General features: G+C 33.6%; 1 protein-coding gene across 2 annotated transcripts; it reads right to left on the bottom strand.

The window, feature by feature from the left end:
- Positions 1 to 627: 627 nt before the first annotated feature.
- On the bottom strand, positions 628 to 10,388 carry si:dkeyp-73a2.2. Of its 2 annotated transcripts, XM_073937932.1 has the most exons (4): positions 10,265 to 10,388; positions 6,102 to 6,253; positions 3,804 to 3,864; positions 628 to 2,051 (listed from the first exon to the last, which is right to left on the bottom strand). In XM_073937932.1, exon 4 carries the CDS (start codon positions 2,014 to 2,016, stop codon positions 1,738 to 1,740), a length of 279 nt encoding a protein of 92 aa, XP_073794033.1. In that variant the 5' UTR covers positions 2,017 to 2,051; positions 3,804 to 3,864; positions 6,102 to 6,253; positions 10,265 to 10,388; the 3' UTR covers positions 628 to 1,737. The 2 variants fall into 2 exon arrangements, with proteins under 2 accessions (XP_073794033.1, NP_001159598.1); NM_001166126.2 differs by lacking the exon at positions 10,265 to 10,388 and having other exon boundaries at positions 6,102 to 6,238.
- Positions 10,389 to 17,334: the final 6,946 nt, after the last annotated feature.

The following is a 17,334-nucleotide window of genomic DNA, read 5'->3' as shown; positions in this document are numbered from 1 at the left end:
GCCATGGTGATTATAGCAGTTAAGAATTACGTAGTGATTTTACTCTCTTCATTACAAAAATGCTCTGTTTTATAAACGTTTTAAACTTATAAAATTCAATGTTGAGGTGCAGCTGATCACAGAGACTTGTAACATTTGTTTTAATCCCAGTTTCTTTGCAAATACGTACTGTGGTCATGTTATTATGGACACATGGCAGCTGTCAACCAATTCAGTGGGTGGAAAAAACCACACTCGTCACGTTGCGGTGGGCCTCAAAATCACTGGGATTTGGATCCTATTTTAAGGTCAGGACATTTGAAAAAAGAGACTTTTCAGGCTCTATTTTGAAGGTCCATGCGCAAAGCGCAAAAAGCAGGGTGCAAACGTTTTCAGGGCGTGTCAGAACAAATATTTGCTAATTTAAGGACGGGAAAATCCGCTTTGCGCCGTGGCGCATGGTCTAAAAGGGTTGAGTTTATTTTCTTAATGAGTCAAAGGTGTGTTTTGAGAATAAACCAATCAGAGTCTCATCTCCCATTCCCTTTAAGAGCCAGCTGTGTCGCGCCATAAGCGCATTTGCTATTTACCGGACGTAAAGTAAGTGGAAGTGGAAAAACTGAGCATTTCACAAGCAAACAGTTAACAGTTTTTTTTTTTTTTTTAACAGAAAACAGTTAAACAGAGCATCTACTGCGCAAGAATGAGAGATAATCGATCTACTTTCACTTTTGCTCTTGGATAGGGAAACCTTTACGCACAGACATCAATTAGTCTATAAATAATTAATTTCGTTTGTTAAGCGCAAATATTTGTTAAAATATTTGTTTGAGAAATTTTATAATTATCCCCATAGTTTGTTTTAACTCAATAGTCTTAAGACAAAACGTTTACCCTATTTAAAATTAAAGTCAGCTTATCACCTTGAAAGCAAGGATTTACTCACCCGTGTAGTAAACTAATCACTTGTTAAAAATATAGCACAAAGAGTATTGAAAACCCACAGCCACGAACTTCCATAGTACTTTTCCTTCTAAGGATGTCAGTGGCTACTGGTGTCCAAAAGTGTTCAAAATATGTTATTTTGTATTCAACAGAAAAAAATAAATGAATTCAAATTTATTGTTATAATGTCGTAAAAACACAATGTTATACATTTTGGTGACTGTGATTTTGGTACTTTCATTATCCTTAAGGTTTCCAACAATACTTAAATTTGGAAAGAACGTTAAAATATTGACTAGCAATAAGGTCAATATAATTGCATTGACCATCAATGACATCATATCAGTGTTATCCTATTGAATATAAAGTACACACAACAGGGAGCTGCTATCAATATTCAGGCTACTTAAATAGCTTTTCATGTTTCATTTTTGCTTTTACCTTTGAATGGACTATCATGCATTCTCTATGTACAGGGTGAGGCCATAATGACCACATATTGAACGAACATGTCAATCACATATTGAAGTGATTTAAACTTATATTTTGGTAGCATGACAGCACAATCATTTCATGTTTGCTTGTAGCATTTGATATGTCAAATGTTGGACCTATAAGTGCCATGTGACATCATTAAAAGGATAGTTCCCTCAAAAACTTTAAATGTACTCACCAGTTTTGTTTTTTTAACTCAACACAAAAGAAGATATATTGAAAAATGTTGGGATACTGGTAGCCATTGAAATCCATAGTAGGAAGAAAATATTATGAAAAATCAATTTAGAGCTTTTTTCAAAATATCTTCTTTTTTGCTCACCAGAAAAAAAGAAACTCATGTTTAAAACAAGGACCAGTAAATATTGACACAACTACATTTTTGGGTGAACTAAAGCACTGATATACTTGAAATAAAATCAAATAATTGACCAAAGTTGGTACTAATTTTTGGATTAAGTGAAGATTGAAATAACTGTGCAGACTTATCAGCTGGAGAACACTCCTGATCCACCATTTGTCCACAGTGATGATGTAACAGGTAGGTGTGGTCCTGAAGCTCCGCCTTCTTTGATTGGGATATCTCCTTTGACTCATTTACTCTGTTTAGTCAGTCTGTCGAGGTCAAACATCTGCAAGTGAAACAAACACAGAAAAGCTGCTTTGTTAAAGAAAACTAAACAGTTATTCTAAGCATTTTTTTTTATTTAATAATGCAAATGCATTTAACGTACAAATTGTCAAATAAACATGACTTTACACTTTATTAGTGTGTAATTGCAGAGCTTGTGAAAGCATCTACACATTGCTATGATCTTTTTTTTTCTTAAATGTAGTTTTTCTTAAATTACTGATTTAATTTTATATTCTTCGACACACTAAGTAGTCTTTGGTAACTCAGCCTTGCATCTTTTCAAATATGATATTTAATTCTTTTTTTTTTCATAATACCAGAATTAATAAAACAACAACAGTAACAACAACAACATATTTTTAAATCTACACTGTTGTCCAAAAAAATGGGAAATGCAATATTATATATGTTTCTTATGTCCACCAAGGCTGCATTTATTTAATAATAATAATAATAATAATAATAATGTAAAAATTTAAATAATAGAGTAAAAATATAATTGATATCGTAAAATATAGTTACAATTTTAAATAATATGTTTTATTACAGTCTATTTAGTATGTAATTTATTTCTTACATTTCTTGTTCCATTATTCCAGTCTTTATTTTCACATATTCCTGCAGAAATCCTCTAATTGAATGCGTTCATGCTGGAGAAAATATTTATATAAAATTATTTTGCTGCTGAAAATTGTTGAGATGCTTAATATTTTTGTGGAAATCATGATACATCTTGAAGATAAATAAAAAGCTGAAAAGGCAATAAAATCTTGCATACAATTATGAATTATTTACATGTTAATATACTCCATTTTTACCGGAAAATAATCAATATATACAAACAAACAAACAAACAAACAAACAAACAAACAAACAAACATTTAAATAGTAATGTAAAAACCAAGCCTCATATAACCTTTAGGGCTTTTGAGGGCATAACATGGGAAGAAAAAAATCCTCACAAGGCTCATTGTGTTTATATTTAAACATAATTTAAAACTTTAATAAAATGTCATTTTATTACGAGTTGTAACCATTCTGTCTGTATGGCCTTTGATGTTTGTGATATATTACTGCAATAGATCATGTCCAGGTTTTTCCCAGATGAATGCATTCACATTTCTGTGTGTGTGTGCTTGATAAAGAGAGAGTGAAGAGACATATGTGTGTGTGTGTGTGTGCGTATATATGTGTGTGCGTGTAAGTGATCTCCATTCTCAAGCAGAAAACAGACATACAGATCCTCCAGAGGAAGTCTGGATATCAGCAGTGCGGTCAGAAACCCTACGGTCAGGAACTCTCCACATCCATAACAGACAAAGAATGCAAGCACAGACTACACGCATGCGTGAAAGCATATTCTGATGAACTACAGCAAATGATCTGCTTTCAGCTCTGCTCTTCAGTGCCTCCTCCAGTGAGTGAAGCCATTACTACACCTGACAACTGGCTTGACAAATCGCACGTGTGATAGTGTTATCTCCGTCAGATGCTTTATCTGTTAACCATGATGTATGAGAATGTATACAAAAACAATATACAAAATTCTAGTGCGGGCTGAATGTTGATTAGTGTGAAACCGAATCAGGAAAACCTTGTAAATAGCCATGAACATGTTGTTTGGGATAAATGGACAAGGTTTTTTTTATTAAAGGGTTGGCTCTGTTCATTTGCATTGGGACTCCTTGTAAGAAGTTAGTGTTAAATGAAATGAATGAATAAATAATTTATAAACAGTTAATGTACTTACTGCCCATAAACAAAGGACAAAGGTCACATCTTATAAATTACTGGCAGCGAGAAAGCGATCACTGTTGATAGAAACAGAGAGAGAAGGGAAAAATATGTTAAAAATACAAAAAAGCAAAGAAACAAAAACATACAAATGAACAAATATTAAGTCTTATTTGTTTTATTTCGGCTAGAATAAAAGTAGTTTTTAATTTTTTAAAGACCATTTTAAGGTCAAAATTATTAGCCCCTTTAAATTATTATTATTTTTTTCATAGTCTATAGAACAAATTATCGTTATACAATAACTTTCCTAATTACCTTAACCTGCCCAGTTAATCTAATTAACCTAGTTAAGCCTTTAAATGTCACTTTAAGCTGTATAGAAGTGTCTTGAAAAATATCTAGGCAAATATTATTTACTGTCATCACGGCAAAGATAAAATAAATCAGTTATTAGAAATAAGTTATTAAAGGGGAGCTAATAATTTAGGGGGGCTAATAATTATCCATTTCTTAGTGAATGTAGCCAATATATTTGGTGCACTTTAATATTAAAAAATTAAAAATATACATTAAACAATTATATCCATTAAAATAAAAATTTTGTCGCCTAACATCGAAAAATACAAGATTTGAACTAAATTGTTTTTCCAGTTTATTAAAATATTATTTAATAAAAAACAAAACTTTTGCACACAGGGCTATACGGTTTTGGATTTTGTTTTCCCTTATTAATAAAAGTCTTCATTTAAAAAACGAAATGACGTGCTTACATGCGTTATGTTTGACTATTATTTATTTTATTTATTTTTTTTGTGTGGAAATCATGATTCATTTTTAGGATGAATAAAAAGCTAAAAAGCATTAAAATAGGAATCACATACAATTATGAATTTATGACATTCAATACAATCCATCTTCGCTGCATAGAATAATCAACATATTAAAAAAACAAATACATTTGAACAGTAGTGTAAAAACCAAGCTTTATAACCCTTAGGGCTTTTATGTTTCTCTTGATTTTTTCAGTTTATTAAAATTTTACTCAATACAAACTACATCGTTTTTCAAACATATATATATATATATTTTTTTTTTATGTGTGTAAATCATAATACATATTTAGGATAAATAAAAAGCTTTTAAAAAGCAATAAAATAGGAATCTTACATACAATCATGAATTAAAGACATTCAATATAATCCATCTTCGCTGCATAAAAGGATCAATGTATTAAAAAACACACACATTTGAACAGTAGTGTAAAAACCAAGCTTTATAACCCTTAAGGCTTTTATGTTTCCCTTGATTTTTCCAGTTTATTAAATTAATTTATTTTTCCCTTTATTAATTAAATTTTCCGTTTATTAATTTTGTTTACCTTATTAATAAAAACCTTCATTTTAAAACTGCCTGACATGTTTTCTTGTGTTATTTGTTTACTATTATTTACATTTGTTTAATGATCTGAAGTATTAAAGTGAGACAAACACATAAAAAAATTATATTCAATTCAATTATTCGCAGTTATTCAATTATATATATATATATATATATATATATATATATATATATATATATATATATATATATATATATATATATATATAAGGGGGCAACAGACCTTTACATATAATCAAATCTTATCATATCAGTGGCATTTATTTTTAGTTTTAAAATGTATACAGTTTCGCCACAAATATTAAGAAACAAGAACTGATTCTAGAGCAGCAAATCAATACATCAGAATGATTTGATTTCTTATATATCATATGACACTAAAGACTGGAATGATGATGCTGAAAATCCTGCATTTCAAACACACACACTGTGAAAAATGCTGTTCCACACATTTTTGTAGGGAAATTTAAGTGGTGTGAACATAAAACAATTAAGTTGTCTCCAAAAAAAAAAAAAAAAATTCAAGCATTGTTGTTGTTCATTTTAAATAAGTAGTTTGAACAACCAACACTCCTTTGAGTGCATGAATAAATGAATCTAATTTGTAATATTTTACGGTATTACTGTTTTTACTGTATTTTTGCTCAAATTAATGCAAATCTGATGAGCATGTCTGTTAATAAGAACTAACCAACCCCAAACTTTAAAATAGTCTATATTACTCCATTGCATTATAATTTAGTCTATTAAATGATGAATATGCATGCTACATTTTAGTTTAAATACCACATCTTTTCTAGCCTTGTCAATAAGGTCTTGCTAATTCTTATTGTTAGAGTGTATGAAGTAACGTTTCATTACGCAAATAAATTGTATGTAAACGCCCTGCTAAAGACAAAATGTCAAAGTTCACCTGTGTTTTCTCAGCTCTCCTGGTTAATTAAGGTGACAATAGTGACTCATTGACAGAGAGAAGCGAATTTGCATTGAATGGAGCTAGAGCTGTGTCCTTCCCCACTGGTGCTTTAAATATCCCCCCGTCTGTTTACTTTCCCATCCATGACCCTAAGAAAGAAAAGACAGAACGGTGGAGAAAGAGAAGGGGAGTTCATCTTTAACTGAAATAATGCATCTGTTATAAATGCCATTCACACTTTACGGCTCCACATGCAGCTCATTCATGTGTTTTCTCTGTGTGTGAGATTGAGGTGGAGTTTGCTTGATCTGAGTTGCGCAAATGTCACTAAGGCTGAGTTGGCAGCCTACCTGAGTCATTCTGCTGAGGGTTCACATTCTTATCATGCACGCACACACGCATACACGCACACAAACGTGCACGTATGCACACATAAACAAGCACAGAAATTACACTAAAGCTGTAAAATTGCAGGTCTGTACATGTGTAATATTTGTTAAGAACTGGACCCTGCACACTCATATATCATTCAGGAGACAGAAAAATTACTTTAACAGGTCGAATTAGTGCTGACTAATAATGAAATGGCAATGTGCTGTCAAAAGCAAAGTTCTGGACAACATAAATCCAGCAACATTTTGTGTATTAATTCATATCTGCCTATAAATACCTGTGGCGACAGCACAATAATAGCCTTTCGAAAATGAACCCTAGTTTAGCTAGAAATAAAAATCAAAACAAAAGTATGGCTATTAGAAAACACAAATCATTCACAGTCATTTTGCTACACTAACATATCTGAAAACGGGTAGTTCACCCAAAACATCTCACTATTCTCTCAATTTACACGCCTCAAGTGGTTCCAATCCAAACCTTGGTGAGTTTCTTTCATCTGTTGAACACTCAAGAAGATATTTTGAAGAAACCTGAAAACCTGTTGACTTCCATAGGAAAAACAAATATTACGGAAGTCAATTATTACAGGTTTCCAGCTTTATTCAAAATCTTCTTTTGTGTTTAACAGAAGTAAAAAAAAAAAGTCCTAAACAGTTTGAAAAAAGACTGAGTAAACCAAACTATCCCTTTAACCATGGTAGGTCAATTTCTTGTGAAAGGTTTCATTCTTAAAATGATCCCCCTATATACAGTTGAAACCAGAAGTTTAAATATCTAAAAAAAAGTCTAATGGTAAATCATACTAAACATTTACTATTTTAGGTCCGTTAGGATTACCTAAATGATTTACATTTGCTAAATGCCAGAATAATGAGAGAGTTTACAAACATTTCCTTGGTAATTTTTTAACTTTGCTTTTAAACTGTATAACTTTGGTCAAATGTTTTGGGTATCCTTCCACAAGCTTCTCACAAAAGTTTGAAGGAATTTTGGCCCATTCCCCCTGACAGAATTGGTGTAACTGAGTCAGATTGCTCACACAAGCTTTTTCAACTCTGCCCACAAATTTTCTATAGGATTGAGATCAGGGCTTTGTGATGGCCACTCCAAAACATTCACTCTGTTGTCCTTAAAGCACATTTTAACTAATTTGGCAGTATGCTTAGAGTCATGGTCTGTTTAGAAGACCCATTTGTGGCCAAGTTTTAATTTCTGATGTCTTGAGATGTTGCTTCAGTGTTTCTACATATTGTTCTTTCTTCATGATGCCATCTATGCTGTGAAGTGGACCAGTCCCTCCTGCAGCAAAACAGCCTTACAACATGATGCTGCTGCCCCCATACTTCACAGTTGGGATGGTGTTCCTAGGCTTGTAAGCTTTCCCCTTTGTCCTCCAAATGTAACACTGGTCATTATGGCCAAACATTTTAATCTTGGTTCCATCAGACCCCAGGACATATCACCAAATATTATTCTTTTCCCCCTAGTGTAATTTAGCAAATTGAAATCTGTTTTTTTTTTTATTTATTTTTTATGGATTCTGTCTTGTTGATTTTCCCATGTTGTCACATAAGTAAGCAGTGTGTTTGAGGTTTTCCTTAAATACTATTCTACAGTTGTGCCTCCGATTAACTCAAATGTTGTCAGTTAGCCAATCAGAAACTTCTCAAACCTTGACACCATCATCTGAGCTTTTTCAGATGTATAATAATCCTATGGTATGTAACATTGACTTTCAAGAAAAGTTATAACAATTTCTCAAAAAAATATCTCTCTCATTATTCTGCTATTAAGCATAACAGAAACACATTTGATAATCTTAACTTACCTGAAAAAGAAAAAGTTTAGTCACAATAACATCTGACTTTTTTTTTTAAATGGTTATGTGCCTTTTTATTCTAAAATGCGGAAGTGCGCCTGTTTTCGCGATTGTCTTAGAACTTCCGTTTCAGTCGCCTATGGGAGAAATGACAAGGAATAATAAACGGCAAAAAACGGTCAAACTACTTGCTCTACAAACAAATGTTTGCATGACTATACAGACCAAGTAGAATAATCATACAAATAAATAAATAAACAAGGAAATATCAGTTTACAACATCAAACAGCGAAACGAGCAGTTTTTAATGTCTAAAAATGAATGGAAGTTAATGAGACCAGAAGTCTCGTGCCAAAAAGATTCAAATGGCAGCGCCCACTCATCTGCGGAGAATAAGGTCAATACAGTGCATGTTAACTTCTGGTTTCAACTGTAAATTAACCATAGTTTTATTACAGTAAGAAGAAAGCATTAATTTGCTTAACATTGATTACCATTTGCAGGCTACAGTTTTACAACAAATATTCTACTGTTTGGGTATTTCCATGGTTAATTTTCACAAGTCTAGGCCAGGGATGCCCAAAGTAGGGCCCATTGGCCAAAGTTGGCCCATTGCAACCTTAGATTTTGGCTTCCCATCCCATCTGAGAAAAGGGGAGAGGGTTGGGACGAATGACTTAAAAAAAAGATCATCATTTCTAATTTGACGTAACTCTTTTTTTTTTTTTTTTTGGTTTGTTTGTTTTTATTGCTGAACTACAGAAAAAAAAATGTTGTAGGTAAATCAGATTTTCAAAACTGTAAATAATGTCACTGGACAGATAAGGGACTATGGAGAAGACATCAGCGAGTAAACCAAGGCAAAATAGTGTAACTCCATTCTGTCATTAATGAGATTATTTTTACTAAGTTCATTATAAAATGTAAAAAATATATATATTCTGTATTAGTTAATCTAAAGGCAGCAAGGTGGCGCAGTGGGTAGCAAAATCGCCTCACAGCAAGAAGTTCGCTGGTTCGAGCCCCGACTGGGTCAGTGGGCATTTCTTTGTGGAATTTGCATGTTCTCCCCATGTTTGTGTGGGCTTCCTCCGGGTGCTCCGGTTTCCCCCACAAGTCCAAAGACATGTAATTATAGGTCAATTGGGTAAGCTAAATTGTCTGTAGTTAATGAGTGTTTATGGATGTTGCCCAGTGATGGGCTGCGGCTAGAAGGGCATCCACTGCGTAAATCATATGCTGGAGAAGTTGGCGGTTCATTCCGCTGTGGCGACCCCAGATTAATAAAGGGGCTTAGCTGAAAAGAAAATTAATAACTGATAGTTATTACAAAGCATATAGTTAATTTAAAAGGTTTTCTAATTATTTGTATAATATTAAATAAATTAGGAAATTAACCATGGCTGCTATATGTACCTTCGACCTACAACCCACAATCAAGTTGGTTTTGGCACCCCTGGTCTAGGCCTATATGCTCACATACGGTCAAGAGTTTTCAGAACTGATTCAATAAACTTAGATGGGCAATAATTTTCTTATTTGTGATCTAAAATAATGTGGGGCTATTTATATTTCGTTATAACAGCAACAATACGCGTATTAGTATGACGCAGACAATGCTTATGTTTGTTAGCATGAAATGTTAGCAAATTTGAAACAGTGGTTTCTTAAATGTATGGCTCTAATAAAACTGTTTCACAAGTAAGTAAATCTTCTGTAGTATTAGCTTTAGGTTATGCCAGGTCTAACGATACATAAATTAGCAGAATAGGGTAGCTTATCAACGCTGTGAATTTGTTTGTTTTCTAAACATTTTCCATAAATCAACTTCATAAGCACAAACGTAGCAGGATCTCATTTGGCTCTTGCAAGTAAATGTATACAAGTGTGACCGTGTTTAAGGGGTTAACGTTTATTATAATTTAGTAAGTATCTTTTTTTGTACCTCAAATTAGTCGCCCGTCAGCTGGTAAACTAAGCTCTAAAGCAGTCGTTTTCTTGTTGATCCACTAGATGGCGCACTTTCACAGTTATTAGCACAGAAGTGATTGTGAAGTCACCGGTTCCGCAGAACACCCTACACAGCATCACTCCATATAGCAGATCCACAGCCTGGATAGTGAAAAAGGTGGTTCTTTTTTCTTTCTGGACATTTTCGCAGTTATTCACAGTTATTCAACGAATTTTCTATTTAATTATGAGATTTAAATACTGCATTTTAGTGATGTTTTAAGCACCTTTTCTTTGCTAGATTAGCTTTTCAGATGGTCACACTGTTTGATGTAGGCCTAAAGATTTAGAATAAAGAAACATGAAGAGGCTAGCCTACTTGTTTTGGGGCTACTTTATGATATATCACTAGGGGAAAAAAAGCAATCTATTGAAATTTTACATTTAAAAATGTGGCCTATTGTCATTTATTAGGCAAATAAAAAACTGGCCATCACATTCAACTTTCCTCAGTCTCAGAATTTGTCCATTTGAATGAAAAATAAAAAAAATAAAAATAATAACAATAATGTAAAGCTTAATTTTTCCAGCTTTTCTTGTAAACAAGTACATTTGAAAATTCATGGATAACAACAATAGCTTTATAAGTATTAATATAAAAGCTGACTTTGCTTGCACCAGATTCCTCTTGGTCTTAAAGGCTTTTTGATGGGTTATTTTGATTACTTATAATGGCATAACAGTCGAAACAGGACAAATGAGCTCATGTATGTGACAAATACTGGACCTTTATCAGTGAGGGGTGGGTCTTCAGAACCACCAGAAGCCCCTTGGCTACAGGCCTGCCTGCATAGGAATGACAGAGTTAGGATTGAAATGACATTGATCAGAGAATGAGTCGCCTTATTTTAAATATTGTTTTTGTCTGCAACAAACTGCCACTGGGTTGGAGAAACATTTCATATTCCTTGTCATTTTTTTTGTAACTACTCATTTTATTTATTTATTGACATTTTTGGTAATATTTTACATGAAGTTTCCTTTTTATATTATTTAAATTCATTAATGTATATTAATATATAAAAAGATATGATATTAAAAAATCTTATACCCTATGTTAAAATATTATTAAAATCCACTTTGTACTCCACATTATACCGTACTGTAAACAAACAGGAACAGTTTCCTTCATCCAACGTTAACAAAAATGAAAAAATGAAAAAACTGCATAGTGCTTAGGTCAGGGGTGCCTAAACTTTTTCTTCTGAAGGGTCAAAAAGCAAACTTGACTAAGGGTGGTGGGCCGAAGGTAAATACACGAAAGTTATTTATTGATATAATTTATATAATTTATATAATAATCTAAAAAAAAAAAAAATAGAAAGCATTGCTTTATGTTAACTAATACAGTATATTTATACATTTTATAAGGAACTTATTACAATTAAAACCAAAAACAATCCCATTTATAATGGTGTTCAGTGGAGGACCTGTTTTTTTCCCTCTGTTTCCTTGCCTATGTTCCTAGTCTTCTGTTCATCGAGAGACAGTATTTACATTTTAGAAAATCAAATTCATTTATGGATACATTTAATTGAAACGTTTAATTTCAATTAGCTTTTTTGTAGCTGAGCAATTAAAAAAACAAACAAACAAACAAACAAACCAACAAAAAGAAGGTTATGGGAAATTAGAAGTGACAATCTGTGTTAAAGGCATTTGCCCCAAGCCTCCACATCACTCTCTTTTATGATGGGATAGTGGGCCAAATCAAAGGTTACCATGGGCCAACTTTGGCCCGCGGGCCCTAGTTTGGGCATCTTTGGCTTAGATCATATAGCCTAATGCATTATCTAATGTTAATGATGTGGGGCAACATTAAGAAATTCACATTAAATAGTTTTTACAAATTTAAGTGGAACACAAAACAATTCCCAAAAGAAAATCAAGGAATTGTGTTGTTTTAACTCATTTTAAGTAGTTTAAATAACAGCAAACATCATTTTTTTAAATGTAGTATCATTTACTTTAAGTTTTTTAGTTATTTATAAGCAATATAATAACAATATAAGTAAAAAAAAAACAATTATAAACATTTACAAGTCAAGCAGTTTTTAATAAAAAGCTTCCATCTTTAAATACTATTAAATTGATTGACTATTCATCATTTATTTTTTCATCTATCTTTGGCTTATTATCTTTATTCATAAGGGGTCGCCACAGTGGAATGAACCAATTTACTTCATCCAATTCACCTGTACCGCATGTCTTTGGACTGTGGGGGAAACCGAAGCAGCCGGAAGAAACCCACGGGAGACCCAAACAACGGGAGAACATGTAATCTCTACACAGAAATTCCAACTGGCCCAGCCAGGATTCGAACCAGTGGCCTTTCTGCTGTGAGGCGACAGTGCTAACCACTGAGCCACTGTGTCGCCCCTACAATTCATCATATATATAAAAATATTATTAAAAAAAAAAAGTAACTAATGTCTCATGTTACATTAGAAATTTTATGTTAAGTCATATAATTTCACTGGGATGAGAAAAAATAACCTTCCTCTATTGTCCTCTAAAAATTGGGCTAAACAGGGAGAAAAAACAAAACAAAATGAAGGCCAACTCAAAGATATGTCAAAGTCAGAGACCTACACCATCCATACGTCCATCTCTCTCTCTCTCCCTCTCTCTCTTTCTCTGGTCACAGGGGACTGATTAAATGGTTGTGTGTGTGAAGAGCTGAGACAGGCCAACTGAATGCTTTAGTGAATGCGCTGTAATCATATTAGCCAGCACTTCACTAGATAAAGCAGAGGGAGCAAATCAGCACCAACACATAATGGACCTCAGAAAGCTCATCAAACACGAGGACGGAGGCAGGAAGCCATAGATAAGAGTTCGATTGATTCCCATCGTCCTCGTACGTACATATAGCTCTAAGGCAAACACACACACACACAAACACACACCATTCAAATATAGTTATTATGCTTATGAGTAGTGTAAAATAACAAATTACAAATACTTCAATTATTGTAATTGAGTAGTTTTTCTCAGAAATTGTAATTTACTAAGTAGATTTTAAAGATGTGTACGTTTACTTTCCCCTTTTAGTGCAGTATCTGTACTTTTACTTCTTTCTTCAACATTCAGACACTACTTTTTTCCTGTCTATTGGGATTAGAAAAATCAGTCCTGTGATTCCTGTCCATTTAAATTGCACATAGACAGTAAATCGCATCATAATGAACTACCTCAAGCAGGGGCGCCCCTATATAAACTCTGGCCACCCCTGTGGCAACCCCAATATGATTTTGCTGTTGATATTATTAATTTAAATGTACTTACATAAATTCACAATAATTCAATAAATAAAAAAAGCATCCACAAATTACATTTAAACGGATCAGTTTTTTACAGCATAATACTCACTACTACCACTTGACGGTCCATGTGCAGAGCGCAAAACGCAGGAAGCAAATGCTTTCAGGGCGCGTCAGAACGTTTTTTTTTCTAATTTAAGGATGGAAAAATCCGCTTTGCGCCGTGGCTGCTTTTATTCATATTTTAAGTAATATTTACAACAGGTCATTTTACTCTATACGGACCATATTTTTGGGTAAGTAATGGTAATTTTACTTGAGCATGGTTTTTTAATACTCTTTCCACCACTGATGCTTATTAGTTTACATGAACTTTCACATATCATTTGAAAAACATACAATGTAAAATCAGTTGCTGCATCGTTAAATCAAATTAAGTAGCATTTCACCATAAACTGATTTAAAACTCGAAGTCAAAGGGGTAGTTCACCCAAGAATGTAAAATCTGTCATCATTTATTCTCTCTTCATTTGTTGTAAACCTATGTTTATTCCTATTGTTGAACACAAAGGAAGATATTTTTTAAAGGGCCATGAAACCCCCTCGTTTCAGCAGGGTGTTTTCACACCTCTACTTTGGAAAAAGTCAGAAAAGTGGGCGTGTCCAGCTCTGTTTAGGGGGAGTGTCGGAGGAACTAAAGTGGGAGGGTGTGGGAGTGTCTATTTGGGCACGCGTGAGTTTCAGAGTCAAAATACACACACACACACACACACACACACACACACACACACACACACACACACACACACACACACACACACACACACACACACACACACACAGACAGGAGAAAGTGATGGTGTTTAACCTACATGGACATCTGTAGTCGAATTATTTGCCAAATTATTAAATGGTGGACTTTAACTGCAGTTTGGCTCTTTCATTCAGGGGATTCATTCATGCCCCTCGCGACAAACGAGATATTTGATTCGAGGAACTGCTCTAAGCGTGTATTTTTCATGCAATGTTTGATACCGCACGGCAAATGAGAGAAAAAAAACCTCTGCATTTCCCAGGAAACTTAGATGCACACGGCAGGTAGCGTCAGAAAGCCGCGTGTGTTATTCCGGTCACTAAATGCGGTGAAAACCCTACACGAGGTTAAAGTTTGGTTGTGGTGCTAACATGTTTACACTCGGTGCAATAGTTAACTTAGTTCGATACGAACAAACTGAATAAACAAAGAGCACTGGTAGCTCACTTACCAAATCTGTAGAGACAAGACAATCCACAGCAACTAGAGCCGCGTCTTTAGAAAGAGAATACTACAAGCGAATCCGGATCTCAGCATTTGCAGATGAGAACAGCTCTCAGTTAAACAATGTTCCTCCTTAGACACGTAAGTTATTGTTGTCGAGCGTCGCGTACATTGTTAATCCACACGTGAGTCTGAGCTCTCACAGAGAGAAAATGAAAACAAAACTTCACTGCAGCAAACTATTAAAGCAACACTTCACGCTTGTTTGCCAATACAACGTGGTGTGTCTGTCGTCTAAACACTGTGACAGTAATGAATATTAATGAAGTTGCACAATAGAGTGCGCTGATTGGTTTGAACCAAGCCTTACTCATGCATTAATGCAGCACACTGTAAGACGTAATAAGACACACTCTGGCACAAACGCCCAGTCTGCACGCTGGAATACAACGCTATTATGTCATGACCGTGACGCAGCTTCAAAAATTTGTTTCAAACCGGAAGTACGAATTTGCTTAAAATAACTCAAAAACAACCAATTTACACTTTTTAGTGAAATATAGGTGTCCTAATAGTGTTTTTAGCAGTGTGGGACACATATACGACTGTCAACAGCTCAAAAAATGTGTTTTGGTGTTTCGTGACCCTTTAAAAACCCTGATTGCTAGGACCCATTGACAATAGTATTTTTTTCCTACTATGGAGATCAATGGGTGCCAGTAATAATGCCTTCTTCAAAATATTTTCTCTTTTGTTTATCAGAAGATATTAACTCATAAAGGTTTAAAACCAAAGGATTTTTGAGTGAACTATCCCTTTAAATCTTTCATAATTTGAAGAATGACCATACACTGGTTTTATTTAGTTAACGAACACACATGATGTTTTAATGGCATCATTTTGTTCAATGAAAGTGTAGGCAAAACAAAATGTAGCGCATTGAGAACGCTGCATGCTAATATTCATTTTACATATTGTCCTCAAGACAAAATAATACATGAAATGGCACATACAATGCTGTTCAAAGGTTTAAATGCAGGTTAAGTGTCATCCTCAGGCATCAGTGACCATTTTTGATCTTTTAAATAGCTGATTATGAGTGCGCCAGAGTGGTTCTGAGCAGCAAATGACATCAAGTGACTGCAAAGTGAATGTAAAAGTGCAAAATTAGCATGCAAATTTTTCACTTTAACATGCAAAATTGAGACTCGTGGAATGCTTAAGTTTAAACAGAATATGTAGTTTAAGTGTTTTGTCTAATAGTTTTACTAAGGATTTTTTTCATGATGAATATTTATTTATTTGTTTATTTATTTATTTATTTATTTATTTATTTATTTATTTATTTGTTTATTTAGTAAACACATTCTAGAATGAATGAACTGCAAGTATTTAGATAATCAAAATATGATAAAAAAAATTAAACTATTTACACCAAATGGAATGGAATATGGAAATGACCAGAGATGGATAGTAAGGAAGTAGAACTTCTTCACTACTCTACTAAAATACTAAAAGGCTGTATCTGTACTCTACTGGAGTATTGCTTTTTCTCCTACTTCCACTTTTACTTCGGTACATTTTCGATGAGTTTTTCTCTTTGTTGTCAAAACTGAAAGCTGGAGGGGCGTGGTTACGTATGTTAGCCACACCCAATTCCTAAGATATACGTAATCTGACAATTTAACTGAAAAAATAAAAAGCGCAAGTGCATTTTCAGAGTTCAATTGAAGGCTACAAAGGCAAGCCATTTTTTTTTCTTCATGACATGCATGCACAGATTTATTGTTCACCACAAAACCAGCAACGTGAGTTAACAAAATCATATGGTTAGTTTAGATTTTTTGGGGGATTTTAAAACATTTTTAAATCAATATTTAAGCCACTATTCTTATAAACAAACAACATATTTAAAGTCTAAACAACTATTCTAATCTGAAAAAATCTTTTACATTGCATGAATACAAAATATATGTTTAGATATATGTTTAGACCTTCTCCGTTACACTTAAAGTGAATAATAAATGTTGCAGCCAGAGTAAAAGTTTTTGGATGAGATGTGTAAGAACTAGTACTACATATAATTACTTAAAAAAATGCACCAGATCTTCAGTACAGATTACCACCTTGGATGTTTATTATTTTTTAATAATTCAGTGGACTTCCAAATAAAATTATACGCTAATATCCCAAGGTATCTTCTCTAAATTGAAAGAAAAAGCACAACATTTTCCTCATTTGCCTTTCTTTTATTCAACCTAGATATAAAAAACAACACAAAACCACAAATCTGTGTAAAAATAGACACAATTTTGAAGCTGATAGCTTATGAGTGAACCACATCCAAAGGCAGCTGAAGAGTGTCTAGAGGGAAACACGATCTGGACAGAGAGGAAAGGCACTACGTATGCAGTTTGTCAGAGATCTCTGTGGTCTTTATCAGACCGCTAGTGTGTGTGTGTGTGTGTATGTGTGTGTGTGTTT

The sequence above is a fragment of the Danio rerio genome, chromosome 23 (assembly GCF_049306965.1).
Source record: "Danio rerio strain Tuebingen ecotype United States chromosome 23, GRCz12tu, whole genome shotgun sequence".
Lineage (NCBI taxonomy): Eukaryota > Metazoa > Chordata > Actinopteri > Cypriniformes > Danionidae > Danio > Danio rerio.
The sequence above is the reverse complement of the archived record's forward strand: the minus strand, read 5'-3'. Positions and strand labels throughout refer to the sequence as shown.

Excerpts from the sequence above, each read along its gene's own strand:
- si:dkeyp-73a2.2 (XM_073937932.1), bottom strand. The coding sequence starts at position 2,016 with ATGAGTCAAAGGAGATATCCCAATCAAAGAAGGCGGAGCTTCAGGACC.